This window comes from Pleurodeles waltl, chromosome 7 (genome assembly GCF_031143425.1).
Source record: "Pleurodeles waltl isolate 20211129_DDA chromosome 7, aPleWal1.hap1.20221129, whole genome shotgun sequence".
Lineage (NCBI taxonomy): Eukaryota > Metazoa > Chordata > Amphibia > Caudata > Salamandridae > Pleurodeles > Pleurodeles waltl.
Genome location: NC_090446.1, coordinates 994,109,917 through 994,132,997, shown reverse-complemented (window position 1 = coordinate 994,132,997; position 23,081 = coordinate 994,109,917). Strand labels below are relative to the sequence as shown.

General features: G+C 42.2%; 1 protein-coding gene across 3 annotated transcripts in view; it reads right to left on the bottom strand.

Annotated features, from left to right (window-relative positions):
• Window positions 1–23,081, bottom strand: part of SDK2 (sidekick cell adhesion molecule 2) — a 945,724-nt gene that overhangs the window by 142,934 nt on the left and 779,709 nt on the right. For all 3 annotated transcript variants that reach the window (XM_069199807.1, XM_069199808.1, XM_069199809.1), the window contains exons 20-27: window positions 22,545–22,643; window positions 21,263–21,454; window positions 18,691–18,812; window positions 16,307–16,416; window positions 9,320–9,470; window positions 6,480–6,717; window positions 1,452–1,567; window positions 398–587 (exon numbers count right to left, since the gene is read on the bottom strand). In XM_069199807.1, coding sequence (XP_069055908.1) covers window positions 398–587; window positions 1,452–1,567; window positions 6,480–6,717; window positions 9,320–9,470; window positions 16,307–16,416; window positions 18,691–18,812; window positions 21,263–21,454; window positions 22,545–22,643 — 1,218 coding nt within the window. The remainder of the gene's footprint in view (window positions 1–397; window positions 588–1,451; window positions 1,568–6,479; window positions 6,718–9,319; window positions 9,471–16,306; window positions 16,417–18,690; window positions 18,813–21,262; window positions 21,455–22,544; window positions 22,644–23,081) is intronic.

Here is a 23,081-nt window from a genome sequence, read left to right as displayed (position 1 = left end):
CATAATTCCACTCATCTACCATCCACCCACTTAATCAATACATTCCACCATGTATTATATCAATCCCTTTATCGAACCGATATACGACACCCTTCCAAATAATTCATCCACCCGCCTCCTATTTTGTGCTCTTTACTCCAAAAAGCCATGCATCCCTTTCTCAATCTCAGTTAATTATTCTTCTCTTCATCCATTCACCCATCTGTCCCCTCCTTCATCACTTTTTCTCAAAATTTCCCATTTTCAAACATTAGTTCCTTTATCATCCACATGTTAACCTATCCAGTCCTCTCTCATCTATTAATCTATGTGCCTAAAACTCCTCCACCCGATCATGACTCAATTCTTCACTAGACATTTGTTCACCCCTTCCTCTAAACACATCTCCAGGACCTACCGTCATCTAGAGTTCTTTCCAAGATTGATGGTGCGCTGGTGACCCCATCTCCGATTCTAGTGAAGGCCAATACTTGGATTTCATACAGGACATACTTTCCAAGGCCAGTTAATTGGGCACTGCGTGATGAGTTCCCTTCTGCCAGCCAAAACTGTGCCGGAGAATCAGAGTCCTTCTCCTTGTACACCACCTAAGAGCAGAAAACACACATCAATAGTGCTATCTGGGCATCTCGGTCATTACCCCTGAGCAGAGAGTGAGAGGATGGTTAACACTTTGCAAGAGTGTATGAGGGACAGTGAAAAAAGAAAAGGTCACACTTTGAAAGGTAGGTCATAGGATCATCGGTGATAGACCTCACATCAGAAGGTATGTAATGGGGTAAAGGAAGGAAAATCTCACCTTGGAAGGAATTAGGAACTATGGTAGAAGGAAGAACTCACTTTGGGAGATATTGGGTATGGTGACAGAATTACAGTCTCACATCAGGATGTGAGGGGAGATTAGGGTATAACCTTAACACGTATGAGAGATGGTGAATAGAGGAGGGTCCTACCTGAGGGATAATGTGACCGAGTAAAAAGAAGGTGTTGCCTCGGGTGTTGTGCAACAGGGTGAAGGAAGGATGGTCTTGTGTCAAAAGGAATCAAAGAGAGCAAGTAATGAGGCAAGGTGAAGAAAGGAAGGTCTTCAGTATCAGAAATTGTAAAAGAAGGTTGAACTTTTTGTTTGAGGTACATGACAGGGTGAAGGAGGAAGAGTCTCAGCACAGGGGGCAGGATACAGTATGAAGGTAGAAACGCCTTGCCTCGGGTGGTGTGCAACAGGGTGAGTAAAGAAGGTCTTGTGTCAAGAAGAATTAAGGAGAACAAGTAAGAAGAATCATCTCACAGGTGGAATGTGTCAGTCAGTAAAAAGGTCTCACTAAGAAGGAAGGAGACATAGGAAGGAATGAGAGCCCTTTCTGAGGAGCTGTCTGGCAGGTGTTTAGAAAACGTTACCCTCAGGAGTTGTGTGGAGCATTAAATGATGTAACCAGTGCTTCTCTTCTCACCTTATACCCCAGCACTAGCCCATTCCTCTCAGGTTCTGGTACCTCGTTCCACCGCACCAGGATGCTGCTCGATGTTGTGGCCAGAGCTGAGACATTGATGGGCCCAGAGGAGGGTACTGACAGGAAAAAGAAGAAAGTTTAGAAATGCTCATATGGTGACCATTTAATGCACACCTATAGGTGCAGAACACTGATGCTGGCTTCAGCCAATTCTGCTTCTAGCTGATGATCACAGAATGAAGCATGCACTATAAAAAACACACAAGAGGCTACAGAGCAGCCCTTCATAAAGCAAAGAACGGTCATAAAAAAAAATAGATCAAGAGGGTTACATCTGAAAAAGGAAAGCACAGACAGAAAAGCGAGAAACAGAAGGGGAAAAAACTGTCCAGGATACCATCCAAGTGCAAGCCATATCAATGAGAGGTAACTGAAGCAACTACGAGTAAAATGAACAATTAGTGAAAGTGCCTGGGCCAGGCAGACAAAAAAAACCTCAGTCAAGAAGGAACAATGGCTGAGAAAGACAGACACAGCGGGGGAGTTGAATAAAAAAGAACAGTTGAAAAATTGACATCTGAGCATTGAAGCAAAAATGAACAACAGTTGAGAAGGATCAACAGTGAAGTGCTGAATAAAGGAGGGACATTGTTTGACACACATAGACGAGGGATCATGGAATTAAGATGGGCAGACATTCATTATGCCCACCAAAGGGCGCTCCATGCGAGGGAAGTACCAGGGTTGTAGTGAATGAATGAATGAATAAATGAAATGATATTTGTAAAAGCACAATTGTCACTCTTAAAAAGAGCATCCTGGTGCTATGCTAAATGCCACTACAATTTCTGTAAAAATAAAGTAGATGGATTAAATTAAGGAACTACAAAGTTTCAGAAGCTCATAAGAGTCAAGTTTTAATTTCTTATTCAAAAATTGCTTAAGATCGAGTAGAGTGCAAAGTACTAGGAAGCAGATTCTAAGCCTTAGAGCTGTGTACAGCAAAAGACTTACCACCTCGAGATTTCAGTCGAAAGGATGGCGGTTGTCAAGAGGTTGGCAGAAGATTTGCTGCGGTAAATAGTGGCAAAGCCGGTCCTCAAGTAACCCCGCATCCAATAACCTCCTACAGGCAGGTGCAGTCACTCACTGCACAGCCCTCCAGGAGAATCTCTGCAATGTTTTGAAATGGAGGCCAGGTTTCCACCTCCTCATGGATGATCTGTCCCTAGTGCACTAAGACATACTCATTCACTGGGCTATGGTGCACTGTCAGACTCTGTACCTGCTGCACGAACGTAAGGGTGTGCATCAGTGGGATAGTGCGCCCTTATCTGGTCCGTGAAATAGTGAACCCTATGTGTAATGCTACCCCTGCATGTCGGATTGAGGGTGGTAATTAGTCTTAGGCTTCCTTCTTGGACTGGCTAATGCATTTTCATCTTCTTATGCATTTGAATATTTCACCTATTGATATGTATCTAAACTTGCTTATGTTGTAGCGTTCGATTTGTTGAGTTAGAGAGTCAATGTCAGGGCCGTGGACATCTTTAACGAAAATGTCAGTCTCGGGGAAGCGGGGATGAGGTGTTTTTAATTACCAGGTGACTCAAAGCTTATTTGTGGTTATCTCTTGTCATGTATTTATGAATATAACTGAACTGTGTGTGGTTTTGTGTCTGAGGGATTATGAGAAAAGAAGATCCGCTGTTCCTTTCCCCTTAGCTCTAAATGTTTAATTGGCTTGATGCGTGAGTGTTTGATAACATTTTTGATTATGCCTAGGATTTAAGAGTCCTGTATAACAGCAATTGTTCTACAGTGCAGCACTAATTGTTCATGGAATTCAGTGTCGCTGTTCTATTCTGTTAATCAAAATGTCAGTGGTTATTGGCTGCTATGATTATGGAAGGTAAAGGGACTGTGCATATAATATCTTCATCCTCTATGCTACTAACAGATTTTGGTTGTTACTGAAATAGAGAAATAACACCATCCTACAGACTTGATCTCTTCCAGCTCTGAGATCCCTGCTACCAACTTGGACATATATAAACTCAGATCTACGGTGGCCCTTGCAGCTCAGTTTCTTAGTCCCACCCCATGCACAAGTGACGATTTAGACATAAAGTCAGGGCCAGACTGGGAACCCAAGCAGTCCTGGCAAACTGTGTCAGACCAGCCCCCGTAAGTTGCATAGCAAGAAAGTGCAGTGAGTGAGTCTGACCACTACAATGGCTTTTTTGGGAGTGGTTGGAGGGTGTTTCGATAATCAATTGTTATCAGGATACGACAATCTTTGTTGGAGCTCTTCAAAGGCTTCCTCACTATTACCCTTCAACAGACTCATTTTTCGATAGCCCTTTCTTGCATATATTTCATTTGTTTTAAAGCACTTTTCATATCAGAGTATGGTGTTGGAGCACTTTACATCATGCACACATACAGAGACAATGAACTATACGTGTGTAAATAAGTGTACAGGGAGTGCAGAATTATTAGGCAAATTAGTATTTTGACCACATCATCCTCTTTATGCATGTTGTCTTACTCCAAGCTGTATAGGCTCGAAAGCCTACTACCAATTAAGCATATTAGGTGATGTGCATCTCTGTAATGAGAAGGGGTGTGGTCTAATGACATCAACACCCTATATCAGGTGTGCATAATTATTAGGCAACTTCCTTTCCTTTGGCAAAATGGGTCAAAAGAAGGACTTGACAGGCTCAGAAAAGTCAAAAATAGTGAGATATCTTGCAGAGGGATGCAGCACTCTTAAAATTGCAAAGCTTCTGAAGCGTAATCATCGAACAATCAAGCGTTTCATTCAAAATAGTCAACAGGGTCGCAAGAAGCGTGTGGAAAAACCAAGGCGCAAAATAACTGCCCAGGAACTGAGAAAAGTCAAGCGTGCAGCTGCCACAATGCCACTTGCCACCAGTTTGGCCATATTTCAGAGCTGCAACATCACTGGAGTGCCCAAAAGCACAAGGTGTGCAATACTCAGAGACATGGCCAAGGTAAGAAAGGCTGAAAGACGACCACCACTGAAGAAGACACACAAGCTGAAACGTCAAGACTGGGCCAAGAAATATCTCAAGACTGATTTTTCTAAGGTTTTATGGACTGATGAAATGAGAGTGAGTCTTGATGGGCCAGATGGATGGGCCCGTGGCTGGATTGGTAAAGGGCAGACAGCTCCAGTCCGACTCAGACGCCAGCAAGGTGGAGGTGGAGTACTGGTTTGGGCTGGTATCATCAAAGATGAGCTTGTGGGGCCTTTTCGTGTTGAGGATGGAGTCAAGCTCAACTCCCAGTCCTACTGCCAGTTCCTGGAAGACACCTTCTTCAAGCAGTGGTACAGGAAGAAGTCTGCATCCTTCAAGAAAAACATGATTTTCATGCAGGACAATGCTCCATCACACGCGTCCAAGTACTCCACAGCGTGGCTGGCAAGAAAGGGTATAAAAGAAGGAAATCTAATGACATGGCCTCCTTGTTCACCTGATCTGAACCCCATTGAGAACCTGTGGTCCATCATCAAATGTGAGATTTACAAGAAGGGAAAACAGTACACCTCTCTGAACAGTGTCTGGGAGGCTGTGGTTGCTGCTGCACGCAATGTTGATGGTGAACAGATCAAAACACTGACAGAATCCATGGATGGCAGGCTTTTGAGTGTCCTTGCAAAGAAAGGTGGCTATATTGGTCACTGATTTGTTTTTGTTTTGTTTTTGAATGTCAGAAATGTATATTTGTGAATGTTGAGATGTTATATTGGTTTCACTGGTAATAATAAATAATTGAAATGGGTATATATTTTTTTTTGTTAAGTTGCCTAATAATTATGCACAGTAATAGTCACCTGCACACACAGATATCCCCCTAACATAGCTAAAACTAAAAACAAACTAGAAACTACTTCCAAAAATATTCAGCTTTGATATTAATGAGTTTTTTGGGTTCATTGAGAACATGGTTGTTGTTCAATAATAAAATTAATCCTCAAAAATACAACTTGCCTAATAATTCTGCACTCCCTGTATAAAAAGGTTACATAAGGCAATGGGGGCTACGAGGTATAAGGTTCACATGCCATCCAAACTGGTAGGCATTTTGTAAGAGTGCTTGGTGTGGAGAAGCACAAACTCAGGATTCAGATCCTAACACATTACTTAGGGTTGGCTTTTCTAATAAGAATTAATGTCTTCCCCAAACAAACCCTTATTATCAACATGAGGATAATAAAAGACTGGGAAAAAACAAAACTTTCCAACCTGTGCCATGCAGTTTGCGTACACCTCTTTGATGGCAGTTAATAATCCACTGTACTAGATTGCTGGTTGTAACTTATCAACTGCACACTAACAAAATAGTCTTTGTGACATAAGCAGTAACCCAGTGAGTTATGCCCATACTGCTCAGCATGGATCACATTCTCTCACTAGGCATATTAAACCTCTGCACTACCTTAGATGAGTCAAAACTCTCATTAGACAACTGTCCCCGATCTCTCTCCATCAGGTACATTAATCAGTTATCTTGATTCTTTTATTGGTGCCCGAAAACTGCTGACTAGACAAGGAACTCTGCAGCAGGTACTTTTAAAACTGCTGCACTGGTACAAAACTGCTGCACTAGTACAAAACTGCTGCACTGGTACAAAACCGCCCTCCAGAGACAAAACCGGCCCTGACCCTTCCAGCCTCCCCAGGAAATGTCTGATGCCCGGTAGGACAGTCTGGCGTTGCATATAGTTATTCTAGTACTGAAACACACATTTCCCTCCAGTTCCTCAATCCAGACATGCAACCCTCTAATATTTTAGTGGTACGACCCCACATGACTAGAGCATGTTCTGCAATATCCCTTCTTTTTCACTAGTGGGACACAGGTTATCATTTGCTTTGGACAATCAACAATTTACTAAAGGCTTGAATGAGCTCAAATCTGCAAAAATCGAATGGTCATGGCCACATCATAAGAGTTCCCAGATATATCCCCAGAGATATGCCACGCTAGGCCTACCTGATTCTCTGGTGCGGCCCAGCACAGTGGGACTCCATGGCCCGGCGCCAATTGCGTTAAAGGCCTGCACCTGTACACGGTATTCTGTCCACTCCTCCAAGTCCTCGATGGTGTACTCTCGCTCAACGCGATCATGGATGACATGGGCCATCGTCTTCCCTCGGCCGTCAGAGCGCATGTATTTTATTTTGTAGCCAACAGACTCAGGGCTCCCATTGTATTCCATCTCCGGTAGAGGCTGGGGGAAGAAGCAGTAAGGTTAGTGGCATTTTGGAATGGGCTACTTCATGTTTATCCTATGATCTTGTTTTTTTCCCTGCCTCTTGCTGTTGTAGCTGTTAAGAGCTCGACACCTTTAAGGGATTTTTGTCAGCTAAACAAAATGTACTCTGAGTACACAATTATGTATTTTTGTCAATCACTTTCTATGACATCATTGCTCAGATCAACATATATCATTAAGTATCACAGATGATGTCTTTGATGGATTTGTCAATTTTACAACGACTGTCGTTACTAGCAGAAGAAGAATACTGCCATCTACGTCTACTTCTTACCCATCAATAGTTCCTGACACTGCTTATGAGCCAACAACATACACAAGTCACTATAGTGAAGAGGCACTGTGCACAAATACTCCGATTGCAGGGTTTAAGTAATCTTCTCATGTGTCTGTTTGGCTGTTAAAAAGTTTAGACAAGCATGATCATGATCAAGCATGAAAAAAATGCTAAAATAGGTAAGCCTGCTACAAATACAATAAAAACATGTTGATAGAATTTGAATACACTAGACATAATTAAACAGTGCATGAGAACATTAGTGTATTGGACTGACAGTATTGCTAAATGGGCGCATACATGAAGTCGTCTCTGAGATTATCATAGATGAAATTTTAGATTAAATCTGTCATGTCACTGAGGATGTCAAAAGATATGTCGTTGCTCAGGTAATCAATAGTGTCATTGGTGATGTCATTTGAGATACCACAGTTAAAATCAAGTACAGTGCAATGTGTGATCTAAAAATAAGGGGTTCCCAAGTGGCATCAACCATGGAATTTTTTTTTAATAAGAAATACTAAGGCATGGATGTTCTTCTGACAAAAGTTATATTCATTTTGGGATTAGTTCAAAATGTAAAACATATTCCAGTGGCCTCTGTCTGTGTACACATAGCTAAAGGGAATGCCACAATCCGTTCAATACTACATACATTTCCCAACACACGTTTCAGCCATGTGATATTGTGAACACTCTTCCAATTATACAATAAATTCAATCATCAACCATTACAAATAATTTGAAAATCGAGGACCTCTAGTGAAAGGTTTAGTTATTTTACTGGTGAAACAACCAATTGCATGAGTCAGTCATATTTACCCCCATTGATGGTGCTGATGTATTCAGTAATCCAAATATGTTAATTATTTCGTTGTCACATGGGATTCAATCTGAAGATATATCCTAACACTTTCTTGTTTTTATTTCTCAACACTCTGCGTTTTGAACCTCTTAGGCAGGGAAGCTTTCATCAGGAAATTGGATCCTCATAGCCAAATCATCTGTTGTGTGGTGCTGCTGCAAACTGGGACAACCACCCAGTGGATGATAATTAATCCATATTAAGGATCACATTTTCATCTGAAGGGTGAAAGACTAACCTATATTTACAGCAGTGCTTAATTTGTAAATAAAAATGTGCCGGTGCCCAAATCTCTCCTCTGAAACATGTGGCAGCTGCAATTAAAAGTCTGAGTGCAGAATACTGAGGAGGTGGAATCCCAAAGCCATCTCAGGCAATCCCTGCCCCTTCAGCTCACTCTTGCAGCTTGCTCCCTTTTTGACACTTTTCCGTCTTTCTCTTCTTCCGTCTTTCCAATATATGTCTTTTACTCGCCTAATGTAAAAAACAACATAAGTGCCAGCCCTCAAAAATAAGTGCTGGTTGCCCCCACCGGCAACCACCAGCTCAAATTAAGCACTGGTGTACAGTCCTTTGGTGTATCTGGCTTCTCATTTAGTGGGCCTGTTCAATGTTTAGTGGAACATACTACGTAGGAGCCCTCACCAGCTTTATTCCAAAGCTGCCTTAATGCGGAGCAGTGTGCAGGAAGGCATCCCATGTCATCGAAAGTTGAGCTTCTATTATTTGCAATCTGTGCTGTCATGAGCATTAGAATTGGTGAAAAGCTAAGGCTACCTTTCTAACAAAATTGTGCTGACTGACTATTACATTGCTTTGTAATTGTGTTATTGTAGAGGCCAAGTGGTATGCTAATGTCCCCAGAACTGCAATGCAACGCAATGGGACAATGACTGATTATGGATTAGGTTTTTTCATATTTGACATATACTAATTTACATAAATGAATGGAATTATGTTACTCCTGAGATGTATGGATTGTGAAAATCCTGCTCTCTCTTGGAAAATATTTTATCCACACAAATAAAGACACATTGTTTTATCGTCCTAAATTCTTTGCACTTTTTATATTTATGAACCTTCTTCCATTCCACTGTCAAGTGTTTTATGCATGAGTCTATCCACCTACCTCTGTATTCACTCTCTTTGTGTGTGTGTGTCAGTCTTTGTATTTTCTCTTCTTACCAGTTAATGTGTGTATGTTTTTCCATTCTCAGTGTGTTTGTGCATCTATTTGTCTGTCTGTCCCCACCAAATGAGCAGCAGGCGTTCCCTTTGAATAGTTGGTAATGCAGTTACACTGTTTTTTTGCACCACCTCTATATTTGACTTATCCTTATCCTGTTCTCTTCCCTGATCTTACTGACAACCACTTAGCTGAACCATATCCTAATGGGACTGCACCATGTACTTACCACCCAGCGCAGCCACAGACTGGTCTCGCTCGCAGTGCGCAGGGTCACATTAGCAGGTGACATGTCGGGAGGGGCCTGGAGTGTCTGAATCTTTCGAGATGGCTGACTAGGCGGGCTGGTGCCAACGATATTTACTTGGCGCATGCGGAAACTATAGTGAGGTAGAGGAAGAAGAAAAACATCATGTAGTGTTGTTTGGAAATGACAGCAAAACATTAAATAAACTTTGCATGCATTAACATATCTCTAAGAAGTAAAAAAAGAAAAATAATTTTCAATATGTAATCTTCTTATAAAAAATATCCTATACATCATACATTCATGCAATAATAATTCATGAAAAAACAGAAACTGATTCGGAATTGCAGGTCACTGAAATCAGATTCCAGGTCAGGTCTTCCCCACAGAGCAAACTCTGAAGTGATTCTTTTCTTCAGACTGTGATAGTGACATGGTTACTTACCAGTAGGAGTAGGTTTACAGCCTGAAGTTTTTTCTGGATTCACATGCTTTGCATTATTCAGTCATCTAGTGGTTGGGTCCAGAATTGTCTTTCTCCCTTCTTCTTCTTTTTTTTGGGGGGGGGCACAGTCGACCACTATCTTGTGGTATGCCCATCCCATGTATGACATCAGACGGTACTTAGGATGTTCCTTTGTGTAGTGGCCATATTCATACTCTTTTATTTCTGCATCTTGGATGTTTTTTTTCTCCTGTTCCCACCTGGTTGCATTATCTCCGATTTCTAGGGGGTGGGAGGGTTGCATGTGACTCCAGAAAACTCTACAGAATACAAAACTACTCCTACTGTTAGGTAACCATTTGTTTTTGCAGCATGAATCCTTCTCTGGATTCAAATGTTTTGCATTAGATCATGTAGCGGAATTCCCTCCCTTGGGATGGTTGGGATGAAATGAGGCAAAGTTTGCAAGTAAGTCCTATAGTACTTTTTGTCCCACTTGTGCCCCCTTGCTCATTAGAATGTCCACACAGTAATGTTTTGTGAATATGTGGGGATTTGCCCATGTTGCTGCTGCACAGATTGTTCCATGTGTACCTTTGCTAAGAACACTAACGTTGTACCCTTTTTCCTTGCTGAGTGTGCCTTTGGGTGTGTGGGTAGCATCATCCCCTGAGTAAAAGGTTTGTATTATTTCTACAATCCGTCTTGAGATTGTTCTTTTTGTTACTGGCAACCCATTGGTTGCTATTGGTTTCTTCTGAGAAGGATACAAATAACTGGTTTCTGCTGCAAAACTCTTGTTTCTTGAGGATGGTATACTAAAGCTCTTCTTACATACAATGTGTGTAGAGCTATTTCCATCTGTGTTTGTGGTTCCTTGAAGAACACTGGTAGCTGTATATTTTGACTGACATGAATCCTGCTTGAGACCTAAGGTGGGAATTGAGGGTTGGTCCCGAGAACCACCTTGTCCTTGTGTATTTGCATGTACTGTTCCTGTATTGTTAGTTTTTGCAGTTCTCTCATTCTCCACAGTGAAGTGATAGCGATTAGGAATGCAGTCTTGACTGTTAGTGATTTAAGATCCGCTTTGTGCATAGGTTCAAATGGTTTTGTCATCAATTGCGTTAATACTATGTTTAAGATCCACACTGGGTCTGGAACTGATCTTGGTAGAGTAATTCTCTTTGATCCTCCTAAAACCCTATTCACCTGGTGCCCTTGATGTATGCCACTATAGCTGCCAGGTGTAGCTTTAATTAAGACTAGATTAAGCCACTATCCAATAAATGAGTGAGATATGTTAGTACTGTCTACAGTCTTGTATTTGTTTACAATTTTGTCTCCAGTCTTGTATTTGTTTCCATTTTCATGTTATCTATGCAACAGTTGAGGTAGGTTTTCTTGCTTTCCTAAGGATTTTCATTGTCCTGGGCATTAGGTATAGATATCCGAACTTTTTATATTCAGGCGTCATGCTGCTAGGCTGTGTTGCTGGTTACAGGTGACACAATTTCCCCTTCTGCATTGTTAGCAGGTTCTTCTCTGCTTTTATCTCAATAATTTGTCTCCTGGACAACTCTAGTAGTTCAGAGTACCATGTCTGTCTGGCCAATTGAGGGGCTATTAGGATGAGATTCATCCTTGGTTGTCTGGCTTTTTCCAGTATCTTGTTTATTAAGGGGATTGGTGGAAAACCATAAGCAAATCTATCTGACCAGTTTAGTGACAGAACATTCCTTTCTGACAGGTGGAGTGAAGTTTTGGCATTTTGTGTTTTCTGCTGTTGAGGACAGATCTATTGTTGGTCTTCCCTAGATCTTGATTATCCTCTCCAGTGTTTCCTGTTTCAGCTCCCATTCGGGTGAGCTGTTTTCCTGTCTGCTTAATGTGTTCACCTCTGTGTTTCCCTCAATGGTAGATGAATGGCGGAGAGACTGACCTACTTTGAAGTTGCCCAATGCCATGCACTAGTTTGCTCAATAAATATGACTTTGTGCCTCCCTGTTTGTTCAGGTAGAAAATGGTTGTTGTGTTGTCTGTTTGTAATAGCACAGTTGTCCCTGTGATGTGTCAGGGCTAGAAAAACTATCATTTCCATATAGTTATTGTGTTTCAACACATCTGAACTGTTGCATTTTCCTTGTATTTTCAAGTTCCCTGAGTGTGTGCACCCGAACCCTCGTGGGATAGATCTGTTGTGATGGTCACTGTTGGGAGTTGGTGTCTTGAATGGTCTTCCAAAGGTGACCTGCTTTGACTTCCACCATTGTGCTTCCTTCTGTATTCTTGATGTGACAACCACTAGATCCAACTCACAGTGGCTTGTGACCATTTGTTGCAGATCCATTCTTGGAAAGCTAGCATGTGCAGTCTTGCATGTGTTATGAGTGGTATGCATGATGCCATCAAGCCCATTAGCTTCATGATTGTCCTTACTGTCAGAGAATGCGCTTTCTGGTATAGGTGAACTTGTTCTGCCATTGCCTCCATCCTCTTTGGGATAGGGTATGCTCTTGCTGTCCTTGAGTTTAGAGTCCCTCCAAGGAACACCTTTTCCTGTTCTAGTTGTGGTGATGATTTTTGTAGTTATGAAGAAACTCAGCCTTTTTAGAGTTGTGATTTCAGTTTGAAAATCTCTTTGCCTTTACTAGCCAGTTGTCTATGTATGGGTATACATGTATTCCTTCCCTTCTTAGACAGGCTGCTACTGCAGCAAGGCACTTTATAAAGACATGTGGTGCTGACTTTATACCGAATGGCAGCATTATGAACTGGTAGTGTACTCTGTCTAGTACGAATCTGAGGTAGGATTTGTAAGTAGGCGTCCTTGAGATCTAGGGTAGCCATGTAGTCCCCTTGTTTTAGAAGTGGGATGACTCCTTAGAGTGTTGTCATTTTGAAATGTTGAGTATTATTGAATTTGTTTAGGAATCTGAGGTCTAGGATTGGTCTCAGACTCAGGTCTTGTTTTTGGACCAGAAAGTGAGGACAGTAATTTCACTTGTTTCTTTCCCTTAGAGGCACTCTATCTCAATAGCGTTTTTGTAAGAGCTCTTTCGCTTCCTCTGTTAATTGTTTGAGTTCCTCACTTCGAAATGTCTTTGGTTTCAGTGGTTTTTGAGATGGATTGTTGGTTAATTCTATGTAGTATCTGTGATGTATCACATTTAAAATCTACTTGTCTGAAGTTTTTTCTTCCCACTCTCCTGGGAAATGTCTTATTCTGCATCCCACTGGTGTTATGTGGGGGTCTGGCTTGTGGGGCGAGTCACTTATTTGCTGTTACTCCCCATTGAGTGAATTGCCCTCTTCCCTTTCCTCTCGCCTGAAAGGGCTGCCTGGCAGGGTGTTACTACTGCTGATACTCTGATTGTTGCATGACCTGTTGGGAACTGCCTTGAGCCTGTTGTTGCTCTTGGCCTTGTAGGAACGGTGTTCTGCCTGTTACCTCCTGAACGAGCCTCTAAACTGTAAGGCTCCTATGGCCTTGTATGTTTCGTTGTCCTTCTTTATTTGTTGTAAGGACTTATCAACTGCTTGGCCGAACAGGGTGTTTCCCGTGAATGGCATGTTAATTATGGATGCCTGCCCTTCTGGTTTAAACTTGACACTCTTAGCCAGGCATGCCTTCTTAGTGTGGTGCGGGTGCACATCCGCCTACTGGCACTATCCTCTACATCCAAAGATGATTTTAGGCATGTGTTTACTATATTTCACTCCTGCATGATTGATTTGGCCCTCTTCTTGTATTCTTCAGGAAGGTGTTGCATGAGGAACTCAATATCATCCCAGTGTTGGTGGCTGTATCGATTCAGCAGTGCGTTTGAGTTAGCAATTCACCACTGAGTTGTGGCCTCCTTCTCCATCTTCCTTCCCACCATGTTGAGTTGTTTGCTCTCTTTCGTGAGTGGAGGCCAGGTTGATGTGGGAGTATTTTTGCACTTTCTTGCAGTAGAGGCAATTGTGAAGTCTGCTGGTGCATTCCCCTGTATATATCTTGGGTCTTGTGCTGAGGGTTTGTATTTCTTCTCAGCTCTTGGTGTAACTGCCTTTGCAGTGGCAGGTTCTCTAAATGTCTCCTTTCCCTGGTCCAGGATGCCTGGCAATATTGGTAGGTTCCCCTTGTGATCAGGCATTACAGTTTTCAGAAGGAAACAAGAATCTCAGTTTTCCTCCTCTTGTTATACATTATATGTGTCAGCAACCCTTTTGATGAGGCTTTTGTACATGAAGAGTTTTCCTGGGGGTGACGGCCTTGAAGGGTAGATGTCCACCCCGTCCTCGGATGAATCTATTTCCATTGTATTCCATGACTGTTTGTCAAAGCCTCCACCACCTTTAGTGTCTTCTGTCTCATAGAACTTCTTTAGGCTCTTCCTCCAGTGACTCCAGTGTTCCGGGAGCTTCTAAGGCAGATGATCATCTTTGATGTCGAAGGTCGTTGAAGGTTTAGTGTGGGAGCACTGTCATCTCGGCTTTCAGCCTTCTCTTCTTCTTTTTGACTCCCTGTGCCTTCGTTTTGGCTTCGAGCATTTACGAAGGACTTTTCTTTGGCATTGATGGGTCTGTCAATGTTGAGGGTTTTTGTGTCCATCTCCAATCCCTCTCGCACTCGTGGTAACATCAGTGGTTTTTGGCAGTATCATGGCTGTCTTGGTATCACCAGCTCGGGATCCATGGGCCATTTTGGTTTTCAGCTGACCTTCGGTTCGACATTTTGAGCACTGAGGGTGCCTTTTTTTACTTTTTGCCTGAGGACTTAGAATGTTCAGTGCCTTTTGGTGGCTTTGTGACTCGCTTTTTTCTCTGCCTGTTTCCTCTCAGCGTCTGTGGTGTATGTTTCAATGTTCGGCTCTCCACTGTGTGCAGTTTCAACTTCCTCAACGTTTTTGTCATTGTCGCTGGACAGGCCTAAGCCGTTTAGCCATACCTTTGCACTTCGGGTGGCCATGTGTGTGGCACTGTAGCCTTTGTCTTCAGGTCTCAAGTCCTCGTCTGTATGGTCCTTTGGGAGACAGAGGTTACAGACCTTGTTGGGGGTCTCTCCACGCAAACTTGTGGTGGCACTTGGAGCAAAATTTAAAGTGGGTATTTTCCATGTCCCCTTCTGGTTCCGGCTAGGTCCCTCATTGGAAAAAGCAAGAAGAGAAGGGTCCCCTTCTCTCTTGTCATCCTCTTTGTGATTTTTGGTGACTCTGTAGATTTTCTTGAATAAAACCATGATATTTCTCAAAAAACTTTCAGAGTTCCTCTGTTGCTCCCAGACCCAACGGCAGAAAAAATAATCTGAAGATGGCCACTGCACACAGGAACATCTGGGGCACTGTCTGACATTATATATGGGATGGGCATGCCACCAAATAGTGGTCGACGACTCCCACCCAAAGAAAAAAAAACACGAAGAAGGAAAAAAGACAATTCCGGACTCAACCATTAGATGGTGGTCTAATGCAAGTTTGTGAATCCAGAAAAGGATTCATGCTGCAAAATTATAACAGTCTCAGATAACTATAACATAAGGTTCCTAGGCATTCACTTGCTAACAGCAGTCACATAAAGACTCTGTTATAGGTATAGAATTTCTATGATGATAATCAGTTTTAAAGTCATTCAAAGTGAAATCAAGAAATGTTGTGAAACAAACAAGCAGAGGAATCCAAAATTAGTTCAAAGAGCATGTATTATGGTGATATCTGCTCCATTTATTGATAGGTAACACAAAATTACAAATAGCGCAGGCCATTCAGTGCTCTAGGAAAAGTGATTTAAACATGAATAAACACAGATAGCTAATCATGTGTATGGACTGTCACAAGGTTTCCGTAGAAAGAAAAAGAAAAAAGTCCAAAAATTATATAAAATATTATACTCAAATCAAAACATTCTTACTATCTCGTTAAGATGGGAGGAAAAAAAGAGAACACAAAAAGAGAGTCCCTTTTACTCCTGTTGTCTTACCCATGAGAAACTGTTGTGCAAAAAGACCTAAATACTTACATCAAATGTAAGCAAAAAAGATCGAACACGTGGTCAAACAGCTGCAAAATATAAGAAGGTCCAAGTCAGTCATCTAGGTTCTCTTAAATGTGTATATTCCAGTCATGTGGTCACAAAAGAAAACTTGCCCAGAATGCACAATGTGCTGTTTCTTTGAGGGATATGAATACTAGAATTTGTGAAAGAAAATTATATTACTTCAGAATTTGCTCTGTTGAAACAGCAGGTCATTTGCGCCAAATGCCTCCTGCACCATCACATTCCAAAGTGGCAACTCGCTGAGTTACCCACGTGGAGCTGGATGGTCTTCATGATGATGCTGGGCATGGGTTATGTCATATTCAGGTTCAAAAATAGACAAGAATGATGCATCTCAGACTAAAATAATGATCGGTAAATGGCCCTGTACTGATGGAGGAAAATCTTTACTGATGCTACACACAAATTTGAATTTTACGTAAATTTACTCCACCATTAGAAATAAAACAGAAGATAACTCGTATGATCATTCTATAGTCCCTTACCTGTAATAAGTGTAGGGGTTCAGGTCGGGCACCTCCATTGAGCGAGCATCTGGCTCACTGACCAGTTGGTGAATTAGGACCCATGCTTCACTTTCACCGGATATGCCGATCTTTGGGGTTAAGGGTAAAAGGAATGCCAGAGGGGAAAAAAGCAGCAAGAATTACAAAGGTGTCTCAGCAGTATGCAGTATTTTCAATTCTGATCTCTACTTAGGCCTAGTGAGGTTGGTGGAGTCTGTGTGACCTACATGTCAAGCTATTTATGACCACCCCTTGTTTTAAGGACTGCAACAATGTCATGCATATTCAAGTGCCATCTCCTATATGGATACTCTGATAGTAGGAAGTGAAGTTTTGAATCACAGCTTCTTCTTGCCCCCATTCACCAGAGCTTCCCTGGCTTGTAAAATTAAAATTTTCTGCAGATACAAGGAGGGCCTCATTACAACCCCGGCAGTCAAAGACCGCCAGGGCTGTTTTGGAGATTGTACTGCCAACAAGCTGGCGGTACAATCTTGCGGATTACGACCCCGGTAGAAGCGCCGTGGTCGCACTGCTAGGACTGGCGGTTTACCACTATGGTTGTCCCAGTGATTTTATTCCGCCAGGGAATTACGAGTCCCCTTCCCGCCAGCCTGTCCATGGCGGTAGAGACTGCCATGGAAAGGCTGGCAGGAAGAGGAGTCGCGGGGCCCCTGGGGGCCCCTGCAATGTCCATGCACTTGGCATGGGCAGTGCAGGGGCCCCCAGGCAAAGGCCACACTGCTTTTCACTGTCTGCACAGCAGACAGTGAAAAGCGCAACGGATGCAGCTGCACCCTTCGCATGGCCGCAACACCGCCGGCTCAATTAGGAGCCGCCTCCCATGTTGCGGCCGACACCCCGCTGGGCCGGCGGGGATGTCAAAATGGGGCCGGCGGGAGTGGGGCCGCATTGGCTGCTGCACAGCGGTTAAACCTTGGCGGGCGGCGGTGACCGTCCGCCAAGGTTGTAATGAGGCCCTATATCTTTTCCACACATTTCCTGCGATATGATTATAGCTTTGACAAAGGGCTGCAGCTTGCAGGTCACTCAGAACTGTTTACACAAAACACAATCCTATTAAATAGAGGTACTGGGCCATTATCAGTTTCTGCACTTTGTTTACTCCTAATCCACTGATAAATTGGCAAACTGTGTCTTGACTTCACTCATCTTTAGAAGGTGCCAAGTTGTCTGCTTGAGTGGACACAAGTCTGTCATTAATGTCTATTGGGCTTTATTCAGTCTGTCATGGTGGTGTAGGACATTAACGCGGCCATCCTGATGGACTACCATCTGTGAAATTCCTTTGGTCATCTCTGTACATGGAAACGGAAATGCAAGCATAATGGTTCCTTTCATTGTGCAAAAGGCTTAGTGGACCACTGATGTCAGTTTTTATGACTGTATACCAAACTTTGCAAATGTGTTTGTATTTTAAAAACAAATGTGGCAGTTTGTTTCAGAAAAACAAAAAACGAATCGCCCCTCCACCCTAGGTTTCTCCCACGGCACAGGTGTAATTTTTTGTGTCTCTCACCTCCAGGTTTTACCTAGTAATGACAGGAAAAAAGATATTACACCATCCACTATAAGCAGGGCTACATTGGGACACATGTTCTATGTTTTATGTGTTATGAAAATGTCTCAAATACAGAATGCGAGTGTAAGCCACAATGACGTTTAAGATTCTAACTTTGATACATAAGACCATGTACTGTAAGACACCAAAATGACTAAATATATCACTCCAAAAGAGCCCTTTGATCTAGGTTCAAGGACTTCCTCTCCCCCTTCCCAAAAAAATTATCCGTTCATTTGATTTGCCCATCAGTGCCTCTTAACTGTTGTCCATGCTTCTTTGGCGGCTGTGAGAGAAATCCATCCTCAGTGAGTTTTCAAAACCGGCAAGAACATAATTGTTTTATTCACCCTGTACAACATTTTACGAGCTCCTGTCTTAACCTAGCACCAATAAAGCTTGCAATCTTTGGTGTACTGATAAAAGTTTCTAGGTGTTACAAAATGACTAAAACATAATGAACAGAGCAAACATGCACACGCACTGTAGGGTACAATGAGCCACATGTCACCGATACACACCTAGCCTTACTTAATCAATTTCTAAGTTATGTTTAAGCCAGCACCACAGCTCTACTTATTTTGGAAAGGCTTCCTTCCCATGCTATTAAGTCCCATCATCAAATTTCTTTTTAATGGCCTTGCTATTTCATTTCCACCCTATCTACTGAGCATCACAATGTCATCAACAACAACCTGCATGAGTCAATCAGATTCCTCCTTATATGGTCGTACACAGTAAGGCCTCAAATACTTTGTGCAAGGTTTTGGACCCACCCTACCTCTGCCTCCACCTGCCATCTTGAAATGGAAGTCTTCCCATCGTATCCAGGGCGAAACTGGAGTGTCACAGACCGTGGGCCGATGTTCGTGATCCCCAGGTTTGTCGGGGCCCCCGGAAGTTCTAGCAGAAATTCAGAAAGAAAACTCATTCGGTCTGCAATAATTGACAGCTCCCAGTAAAGAACATTATATCTAGCCATTTGACATTTCAGAGAACTTACCTGGGATCAAAATTCACAGGTACCATTCCTGACTTATAACTCACAATCTTCTAGCCATTCGGATTGATGCATTGACCCGTGAAAGATGGTGGTCAGAACCGTCTACTTAGCACAACACAACGTATTTTCTTGTATTTGAGTATTGTTAGTACTCATTTAGTTTAGTGAGTGCTATTACTATATCATGAAACGCAACCATTCCAAGGGAATAAACCCAGAATTACTATGATTTTGCATCTGGGCTCTGTCACTTTTGCAGCACAAACCTGACACACATAAATTTTTGGCATTTCCTGAGCCATGCAAAGCCACTTTGCATGGCTTTGTGTGGTTTAGTAAATACAAACATAATACAGTACATAGTGCTGCCTAACGTTATATTGCGCCAGGTAGGCGTTATATTGGTGAAGCATGGGAGTTCCATGCATCCATCTCCCTGACAGAGGTATGACGAGGAGAAATATTTCTGCATTCTACAGCACACAGAGAAAGATGACTACAACTCTAGGGGTTGTTTTTGTGCTGGACGGTCTCCCTTGTGAAGGAACAGTCATAATTTAAATGGAGGCTATCCATGTCTCCCTCTACACTGTACAGTTCACAGTAGGAATGAAACATGAGTTGTTGACAAAAGGACTTGATTTCTGTCCAATCTGAGAATTCATAATAATATTTGGATCTCAAAAACACTCAGACCTTTTACAGGTGAACAGTGGAGCTGAATAAAGTGGACCATAGAGCACTGTTTTTCAAGCAGATGTGAAAATATTGATTGTGTTCCATGCTATTCCTATGTATCCATGATTCCACAGCTCCCAGGAGCACTGGTATGGTAGCAGAGCCCATCCTGATGAGCCAATAAGTAAGACTAGTTGAGTGTCACTGGCTCACCTATGAAATCGTAGGGAGTGATCCTTGCCCATGAGAGTGGTAAATCTTATATCGAGAAGCAGAGTATTTATGGAGATTGATATGGTCCCTACGAGACCTGGACCAATGGAAAACAGAGATCATCCAACCTAACCTTATACTTCACCTAATATAGACACCTAGGAATCACCTGAAGGTTGGCTCTTAGAAAAAGCCACTGACTTCAAAGGAGAAAAAAAACACTGACTCTAAAGGCTCACACAGAGTATTACAATGTAAACGTAGAAAAACACATATATATTAAATATTAACCATCTTTGGATGAAGGGGGTTGACTTCCAGTTTAGTTAGTATCAGGTCTGATGCCTGCGGCTTCCAATTACATAGAGGTGTCCAGCATGAGACTTAACTCACCTGACCCTGTGATCTGAGAAAGCCAGTGGCTGGGAAGCCTGTGGTCTTGAGTAAACAGGTGGTGGCTGTATTGCAATATCTTGAAATTGGCACTATACAGTCATTGGTGTATGCATGCTAGTGGAGAATGGCATTGCTAGGATAGTGCTTTGCCGACAATACTATAATGTGTCTGCATGGCTGCATTTTAGTATTCAGTGTCCCTGGAAGAAAAAAAGAGAGGGATGCATGGGGGCCTGTGTGCTTGCCTGGTGAATGCTTGGATTGGTGGACTGGAGTATGTAAAGTGAACAGAATACTCCTAAAGGAAATTAACCTAAAAATAGTGAGAGCATGCTGGGTGACAGCACAGTAGAAGAGGGAACTTCTGGTTCAGTAAGCTTGGGAAAAGGATTTCCATAGTTACCAAAGAAAGATACTTAGGAAACTCCAAACTGTTGAACTTTTATTGTTCTTTAGTAGGAGGTTTTATGTGGTAAGGTTCTAAAAAACACTTTTTGTTTTTTTTTACCAAATTTGCGCAATTCTTTTTTAAGTGATAAAAATGTTATTTATATCTTCTTCATCATTAAATAACTTTAATGTAATTGAGTGTACTTTTTTAAAAACATCAACTTTTTTAGAGGTTCTAAAAACGTTTTTGTCCATAACATTTGAACTGTGAACATTTTCACAGTCTGTATATTTTACTCAATTTGCATCAATGTCAAACTTTACTGAAAAAACATATTGTGGGAACATGTTCCCATTGAAACTATGGTCTGATTGATTTTCCTCTCCAGAGAACGCACTTTTCTTTGATTGTTTTGCTCATTTATTAACTTTGCCAACTCCATGAACATGAAGTTGGAAAAGTTTTAAACAACATCTTCATAAATAAGAGTAGGAAAGGGTCTACACATTCATCTATCTGTACATTAAAGGTGGGCAAAGCTCAACAGTGTTTCTCCTGAATCACTTTGAGATGATACTACACCTTTAGCGTTACTGAAGTGTGGTTCCTCTCTCTTACCAACCCATCTCCCATTATCAAACCTCAATGATGAACTGCCTTTGAAGTACATACCTGGCGGGACTCCAGATGATATGGTGGACGAGGAAACAAGTCCTGGCCCCTTGGCAGTCATGGCTGCCACCTCAATAGTGTATGTGGTCAGTGCTGTCAGGCCAGTGACTCTATACTCTAAGGTGACGTTCGGCAAATAGTGCGTCACGCGTGTGTTGGTGCGGTTGAACTCCTCCCAGGAAATCCGGTACCCTAAAAATAAAAAAAGGAAAGCTCATGCTTACAAGTCCAAAATAACTGGATTTCTATCCCCATTCTTATCATCCATATGTTCTGACTTCAGCAGCTGAGCACCAGCATCAAAAGGAGGGGCAGACTTCTCTAAACCTTCCCTCAGACACAAAGTAAATGGAGCTGCGGATTAATAATGCAAGCCTTTCTCTCTTAGAACATCGATGGAACACGCAGTAATAATGTAATCTTCCTTTACAGATGCGCACTACATAGGTACAGTATGTACAGCAGCAGAAGCAGTGCAAACCTCACTCAGAGTATGTCTTTGGGACATCAGGATGCTCATTCACGCCACTATGATGGATGATATACATTATAGAACATTTTCACCTAGTCATTGCTTACTGGCCTAAGAGCGCTGTCAATGGTTAGGCTTTTAGCACAAATGGTGTGAACACAATTGTATTTGTCAATGAGGAGGTTACACGTCATCAATGAAATCCTCCATTTTTGCATTGATAGTGTAAGTACACCATGACTGTACTGATCTTTGCCACCACAGGTCGTAGAAAAATCGGCATAGTGCAACTTTTTAGAGGTGTCCACTAAGAATACACAAAAATAATCAGGCACAACGGAAAGCAAAACTACTGATGCCCCACAAATCTGTGTAACCCCCTTACCCTGTGTACTGTGTTACTAGAGGCATTGATAGTCATATCTTTTGAAACCAATCTCTTTTATTTACTAAAATGTGCCGATCCCACCACTCCCTCCACATGTGCGGGTACGTCCTTCTCATCCCACCTCTAACGTTAGGTGTGAGATCTGTTGTGGTACCGTCAAAAATCATCATCCTTAAACAAGCATTAAAAGCAGATTCCAATGCTGGTGGCACCTCTGAGTATATGTCTCCTTGACCCAATTGCTAAGGTTGGGAGTCATATTTACAGTGGGGTCTTAGAAAACTAGTCCTTTTAAATGAATAAGGAGCGCGCATGCAACAGCTGCCATTACGTGCGAGGCAACACACCAGCTAAAAATAACGTGTTAGGTGATTCTTAAAAGATGCTTTCTGTAACATCCCAAATCATTTAGCAATTCCTACCCGTCAGGATCCCATTCTTCTCCAAAGGGTCCTTCCAGCTGACCTTCAGAGATGTGTCCAGGATGTCAATGAAGCTGAGGTGACCAACAGGCCCAGGGGCTGTAACAGACAACAAAAAAGCAAAGGGAATCAATAAAGATAAGGCGGTAATGCTATGCTTGTATCCAGAGTTCAGAGGGAAAAAAACTATGCTGACAAACCGAGAACCCACTTGATTATTTCATCAACAATCACTCTAAGATGCATTTTCTTCAGCTTCTGTTTGTACCGTCAAAGCATATTGTTTTACAATGATTTTCTGTTGGTCTCTTTTCCATTCATCTAGCTTTATGTACATCAGCCACTATACGTGCAGAGCATGGGTGAGATTTGCTAGAATGCTACCTAAGTGGGTACATGGTGGGCACATAGAATTTCAAACCAACTTTTATCACTGCCGAAGATCACACCAGCCTCATTTGATGTCAAATCAGCCACGAGCAATTGACACTAGTAACAACTGTAGACACCACCCGACTATACTAATGGCTGCTTTAC